This window comes from Paralichthys olivaceus, chromosome 22, assembly GCF_024713975.1.
Source record: "Paralichthys olivaceus isolate ysfri-2021 chromosome 22, ASM2471397v2, whole genome shotgun sequence".
In the NCBI taxonomy this organism is placed as follows: Eukaryota; Metazoa; Chordata; class Actinopteri; order Pleuronectiformes; family Paralichthyidae; genus Paralichthys; species Paralichthys olivaceus.
The window spans coordinates 15529276-15536244 of NC_091114.1; the positions used below are offsets into that span (position 1 = coordinate 15529276).

The 6969-nt window shown below is 48.3% G+C and overlaps 1 protein-coding gene across 2 annotated transcripts in view; it reads left to right on the top strand.

Moving 5' to 3' along the window:
• The window catches only part of shroom4 (shroom family member 4), a 46349-nt gene extending 40646 nt beyond the window's left edge, over window positions 1-5703 (top strand). For both annotated transcript variants that reach the window (XM_020104999.2, XM_020105001.2), the window contains 8 exons: window positions 96-157; window positions 842-1663; window positions 1828-2487; window positions 2711-2840; window positions 2933-3034; window positions 3140-3310; window positions 3526-3668; window positions 3791-5703. In XM_020104999.2, coding sequence (XP_019960558.2) covers window positions 96-157; window positions 842-1663; window positions 1828-2487; window positions 2711-2840; window positions 2933-3034; window positions 3140-3310; window positions 3526-3668; window positions 3791-3947 — 2247 coding nt within the window. In that variant the 3' untranslated portion in view covers window positions 3948-5703. The remainder of the gene's footprint in view (window positions 1-95; window positions 158-841; window positions 1664-1827; window positions 2488-2710; window positions 2841-2932; window positions 3035-3139; window positions 3311-3525; window positions 3669-3790) is intronic.
• The last annotated feature ends 1266 nt before the right edge of the window (window positions 5704-6969 follow it).

Here is a 6969-nt window from a genome sequence, read left to right on the forward strand (position 1 = left end):
CCTGCAGCAGGACGCTGTGCTGACCGACACTTTGCTCCAGATTGAAGCCTTCCCTCATTTCTTTGGTGTAAATAAGCTTTAAATCTCCTCCACAGACGTATCCCGCCCGAAAACAGGAAACGACCAAGCTCAACAGGAAATACAGCCTGTCAGAGAGGTGAGACAAACACACACATTCATAAATCAGGTTTTATTCCTTTTTGTTTTTGTCTTAACTCTGAGTTTAAGTCTGATCTGACATCGCAACACACACTTTCTCTTTCTCCATCTGATTGTGTCTAAGTGAGTCTCCGGAGACGTTAGGTGGGGTCGGCCCATTCTGCGCCGCCGGGCAGGAAACCCCACTCAGTCATGCTCGGCTGTGATTTGACTATAATGAGCTCTAAGTGTGCAGAGCAATCATCCATGCTTCAAAATGTGACCGTAATAATACGTGGTGGGACGGTGATTCCTGTATGTAGCGTGTGGAGGGGCTCTTCGGACATGCATGGCTCGTGAAGGGGGCCTCCACTTATATTTGAGGCCGGGATGCAAAAGAGAAACGCACTGTAATTTTAATTTCACTTTCTCTGGCTCCATAAAATCTCCCCACACATTCATCAAGACCCTGAAAAAGCTGGCGTGTGTATGATAGAGATTAGATAAAGATGGACGACCTGATGGTTAAGCCACAGGGGAAGTCAAACTTGGGCGCGGACAACCGACACGAGCCTGGCTCACCCTGCTAAATATAATTATGCTGGCGGGGTCTAGAAATGTTGAATGATTCCTTGAATGTTAGATAAAATGCTCTTTTATTCTGTGTTTGCTTATTTAATATATCTTTCTTCTTCTGTCACAGGGACTACCCCAGCTGGAGGCGAGAGTCCAGACCAGCAGAGAGCATCGCTCAGCCCCAGCAGCAGCTCCACCACGGTCGATGGGGCCCCCGAGACGTCGACAGCAGCAACGGGTATTCGTTCCCTCCCCCGCCAGCTCCTCTCGCGCTACGAGGACGAGCCATGTCCGAAAACGACCTCCGCTTTGACAGCAATCAACGCTGGTCGCCGTCGATTTGTGTAGCGACCAGTCAGACGCTGAGCGAGGTGGAGGAAGGAGTTTGTGGCGTCAGGGAAGGAGAAGCGGCGAGCACGGCCAGGCAGAGCAGGAAGAAGACGCCGCCTCCGCCGAGACCGCCGCCCCCAAAGTGGGAGCAGTTCCACCGGAGGCGTGCATCTCACCACACCCTCTTCTCCTCCTCTTCCTCTTCCTCTTCCGCTCCTCACTCCATCCCTCCCCCCATAAACACAGCAGAGGGACACTTTTCGTCTCACTCCTCCTCGTACCTCCCTCCTCCTGAGACGTCCAGGCAGAGGTCCTACAGTCTTCCCCCGGAGAGGCAGGAGGTGACGGAGGGCTGCCCCTGCTGCAGCTGCCACCAAACTCAAACTCAGGGACATCCCATTCCCCACGCCACGTCCAATCAGCTTCAGGCTCAGTTTCATGACCGCTCCTTTACCGTCACTCCGCCCAGTCCCATGTTCTCCAGACGGGCGTTCAGACCCGTAGCCCCGCCCCAGAGAGAGAGGGAGGGAAACCTGCGGCGCTTGTACAGCGGAGAGCAGGAGGAGGTGGAGGTCGTATCGTCCCTACCTTCACCACAGACGGACACGAGTGTGAGCAGGTGAGACGGGAGGAAAATCAGTTTCATTACATCAATGAATCTGACATTTATCTTTAACATGAGAAGACAGATCAGTTTCTTTACACGAAGTTTTCACAATCTTTTGCTGTAATAGATTAAGTTTAATTGACTTTAACATGTTTTCATCACCTGTGTCTCCGCAGCTCATCTGAGGTTTACGTCGACCACAGTCCCGACAACGAGAGGACGACAGCGAAGCCTCTCAAACAGCAGCAACATGTGAGACCAGGAGCCGAGTGGGAGAGATCCCCTTCTCCCAGAGTTCATAGTGAGACCGCACTTCCTCCTGGTGTCGAAAACGGAGTTTCTCCGTCTGAATCCTACTTCGCCATCGACTACGAGCGGCAGCAGCAGCAGCTCCGTGTGAGCAGAGGCTTCCAGACTGAAGAGCAGCAGAAGATCCCAGAACCGGGAACCGAATCGGAGACGACCCTCAGCCCGAGTCCCGTGCACAGCCTGGAGGCCGACCTTGACGTCCCCATGGAAACTGACATCGATGACTTCCAGGAGGAGGAGCTTCCAACAGAGGTTGAACCAATCACCAGCGAGCTCCCGTGCTTCGCGTTGCCGGTGACGGTCCTGGAGACGGACATCGACACGTTTCCGGATTCTGAGGCCTCGCCATCGGGCCGGACGAGGGCGGAGAGCAGCTCTGTGGAGGAGGAGCTGGAGACCAGTGAGGGCAGCAGAGAGAGGCTGAGCCTGGAGGAGCTGTTCCCCCAAAACAGTGAGGGGGAGTCGGGCACGGAGAGCTGGAGAGGAGCCTACCAAAGCCCGGAGCACAACACCGACAGCTTGGACAGGTAAAGAGAGGAGGAGGAGGAGGAGGAGGCGGCAGGATTTAAATCCACGTTCCTCTTGTTTGTCTCGTTGTCTCACTTTGGCCCGATGACAGACTTTTATTTATGTACTTTTCTAATCACTGTGTTTCACGAAGCTGTGTCTGTTTTATCACTTCGCCTCTCGAGTTTCTTCTGCTTAAATATAATAAACTCTCCTCTCGGTGCCTCCCTCTCTCTCCCTCAGGCGTTCCGGCGCGAGCTCCAGCTGTTCGTCCTATTACTGCACGTCGGCCGCCAAGGCTCAGCTCCTGTCGCAGATGAAGGACTTCACCGACAACAGAGAGAGAGACGAGGACGACGAGCTGACGTACAAGGTAACGCCGTGGTGATGTGGCGTCGACAGACGAGCTCCCTGCTCTTTTCATTTTGTGGTGTTAAAACAACTCTTTCTCCGTGTGTGGAGCAGAAGCAGCTGATGGAGAGTCTCCGTAAGAAGCTGGGGGTGCTGAGAGAAGCTCAGAGGGGTCTGCAGGACGACATCAGAGCCAACACTCTGCTGGGAGAGGAGGTGGGGCCTTTGGTTATTTATCTCTTTGTTTCTTCTGCACCAAATCAAACGCTCCCGACAGGTCAGACGTGTCACAGCAGCTCTTGTCTCTGTCCCTGTCCTCAGGTGGAGAACATGGTGGTGTCTGTGTGTAAGCCCAACGAAGTGGACAAGTTCCGCATGTTCATCGGCGACCTGGACAAGGTGGTGAGTCTGCTGCTGTCGCTGTCTGGGAGGCTGCTGAGGGTGGAGACCACGCTGGACACGCTGGACCCTGAGACGGAGCAAAATGACCGGGTGAGGAGGGAAGAAGAAAAGGGGACAGAGGACAGAGGGAGGTGTAGGAGGGATGAGTTGTTGTTAAAACATGTCTGAGACACAATAGAACAGAATAAGATGAATAATTAAAGTGATTTCAAGTTAAGGGAAGAAACATGAACATTAAAAGCTGAAGAAGAAAAATCAACAAAGTTTGAACTCATCAACTCACGAGTCGCCTCCCTGCCCTTTAGCTCCCTCTGCTGGAGAAGAAGCGTCAGCTCATGAGGCAGCTGTCGGAGGCCCAGGACCTGAAGGACCACGTGGACCGCAGAGAACAGGCCGTCAGCCGGGTGCTGGCCCGCTGCCTGTCCCCCGAACAGCACAGAGACTACAGGTACCACCCGACACCAGAAAACAATCTGACCCACATTCACCGTCATTTTATTTGGTCTAATCTTTGAAATCCGTGTTTCTATACAAAGGTTGAATTAAAGCTGATCTGTCTGTGTGTTTCAGTCACTTTGTGAAGATGAAGGCTGCTCTGCTGGTGGAGCAGAGGCAGCTGGAGGATAAGATCCGGCTGGGAGAGGAGCAGCTGAGGGGGCTGAGGGAGAGTCTGGGGCTGGGACTGGGGCTGGGGCTGGGAATGTCGATGGGATACGGACATTACTGAAGAAAGAACAATCTGAAGAGACCGAACTCCGAATCAGTCTCAAGACGAGGAAGGAACGAGGTCAAGAAAGAGTCAACGTTCAGTTTCAATGTCTTCAGTTGGTTGATTGCTGAGATCTTAGGTGAGAAGATTTATCTCGTCATCATATCTTTCTTAGATATGAAGCTACAGCAGATTAGCTTAGCATAAAGAGTGGAAACCAAAGGCTAGCTTGGCTCAGTCCAACCGAAGGACCGGATTTAAAGATGGACGACAGGACGGCTCCCAACGATCAACAGAAACATATCGACAGCTGATCTCAGAGCTGTGATTTCAGAGCAGAGGACGTGGACGCAGGATTTGGATCTGAACCTCGTTTTCCTCAAATTTAGAGACACCGACACTGACGCACAGTTTAATACTGAGGTTCTCGGAGCCTGAACACGTACTGTACAACCCCCCCGCTCTAAACTTTATCACACTACGTTGCCAAAGACATTTTCACTTGGTGACGGACGTGTCACTGAGACGCTGCTTATTGTTTTTTGTTTTCTTGTGTATTTAAGTCTCAGAGAACTTGGTGCTTCACACTAAGAAACGACAAAACTCTGGAAAATGTCCAGACTCAAATTTTCCGAACATTTTCCAGATTCATGTCTGAAATCGGCTTCAGTTAACAAAACACTAAAGTCACGGTCGGGACGTCCCGTCTGCAGCTTCATTAACCGTCACCGGGACGTTAGCTAAACGTAGAACATCTCTGCCGACGCCCGCGTCCACAAACACGTAAACTGTATAATCCAGCATCGTATTCTCCGTTACTGTCGTAACGTCTGTAACATGTTTCACTTTGTGGAGTTTGAGACTCCACCTGTTGTGCTGTACAGAAGACACCTGTGTTTATATTGTATACCGTGTGTATATAATGATTTGTTTTTTTATGACTGGAATTGTTTGTAAAAGAAATGAAAAGATCGGAGAGTAAAAGAAGTTTCCTGCGTTTAGAGCAGAATCCTGAGGTTGCAGTTTTTTATCATTTGATTTGTTGCCGAGAGTTAGAAAAGAGGGTTGACGTACACAGCTGCATCCGGTGGCCAGTTAGCTTAGCTTAGCATAAAGACTGGAAACCAGGGGAAACAGCTAGCACGGATCTGTTTGAACAACAGAATCTCAAAATTTAAAACACGAAACTATTAGATTTGTTTAAAATTACTGGAGAAATCTGTTAAAATTAAAAGTTGGAAAAAGATTTTCTTTTGATTCATTAACCAGCTGATGTTTGTTTGAGTCAGAAATTTAGAAACAGAATGAAAATGTTCCCGCAGGTTTCCAGTCGTTATGCTAAGCTAAGCTAACTGGGTGCTCACTAACCAAAGTGTCGCTTCAGTTAACTTGCTTCAAAATGTTTTCTCAAAGTCAGGATTTATTGTGTGAACTTGCCAAAGTCTCCTGAGCTTCACCTCTGGATCCTGAAACTTTTCTTTTTACTCACACGAAGATAAAAAATCACTTTCTCCAGCATCACTGGTTCAAAGTTCTGTTCAGAAGTTTGACACTTGTTTCTTCCTGCTGTTCTTAAACCAAACAAACCTGAACACAAGATTTCCACATGTTCTTGTTCATTCCTCTTGTGTTGTGTACATATCACGTGTTCCTGTATCATAACAGCAGCTGTTTCATAAACCGACTGGAAACCAGCGAGAAAATACTTCACTTTTTTTTTTTTGTAACTGCAAAAGAAAAAAAAAGTACCATAAATAATAATAATAGTATTTTATCTTCCTGTCTCCTGTGGTGATTTGTGCTCGGCCGGGTGAACGAGCTCTTTGTGCTGCGTCAGAAACGTGTTCCCTTCAGGGGGCCGGCTCTGGATGTGGTGGGACGGCTGAGTAAATATGGCCCCGGGCTGACGGATGATGAGTGGAGGCTGAGAGTCGTTGAGCAGCTCGGTGGGAGCTGGAGAGTCGACGCCTCCGTCATTAATACTGATGATGGAGTGTGTGTGTGTGTGTGGAGCGTAGAGCGTAGAGTGGGGGGGGCAGGGGGCTTTAAAACCTACTGATGTTGTCATGGTGATGGGAACGAGCAACAGGAGGCCGGAGACGTCCCGAGCCTCAAAGCAGTAATTAGAAAATGTAAAACCACAGTGAAAAGTTTACACCAGAACAGTGGGACGTCCACTAATCAGACAGTAGGTGGTTCGATCCCCAGCTCCTCTTGTCCTCATACAGAATCCAAGAGTTAGAGAACAGAGGATCTGGAAAAAGAAAGATGGGGGGGGGGGAGAAAAGACGGGGGTGTAAATGAGAGCAGAGGATGGAGTGACCCACATCTGAGAGGACGAGGAGACGTGAAGCAAACAGGAAAGGGGGGGGGGGGGTGTATATGATTGAGGGATGAGATAGAAAGAGAGTTTCTGTAAGGGAGGGGAAGGAAGTGAAGAGAAACAGAACCAGTCAACACCATGGGAGGCAGGATGGAGGGATGTTTATGTTGCAGAGAGCGGAGAGGTGGAGAAGAAGATGGATGAGTGCAGGAGTGAACGAAGAAACAAGACGTCAGATGAAGTGATGAAGAAAGAGATGAGGATTCATCCCTTCATTCCTCCATCCAGCCTCACGAGTGGGCCTCATTCACTTCCACATGTGGCCACAGGGTGTCGACATTTAGCTGCTTTCATACCGCAACACACAACGACTCAACCTGTTTGGCTTTAACATCACATCTGGTTTCCAGATGTTGAGACACTGGCTTGAATTGTACATCTTTTATTTTTTTTACAAATGTTTGATATAAATCCCCCATTTAGCTTTTTTTAAAATAAGCAGTATACAAACAAGTAGATTATAATGTATCAATTAACAAAATGTTAATGTAAATATTATTAAATAATAAATAACATCCAATAGTAAATAATATCCATTGCATTAATAAAATAATTTAATAAATAACATTAATAAATAACATCATTAATTAATAACACAGTTGATTCATTAATAACATGAATTAATTAATAACAACTATTAATAAATAACATTAATAA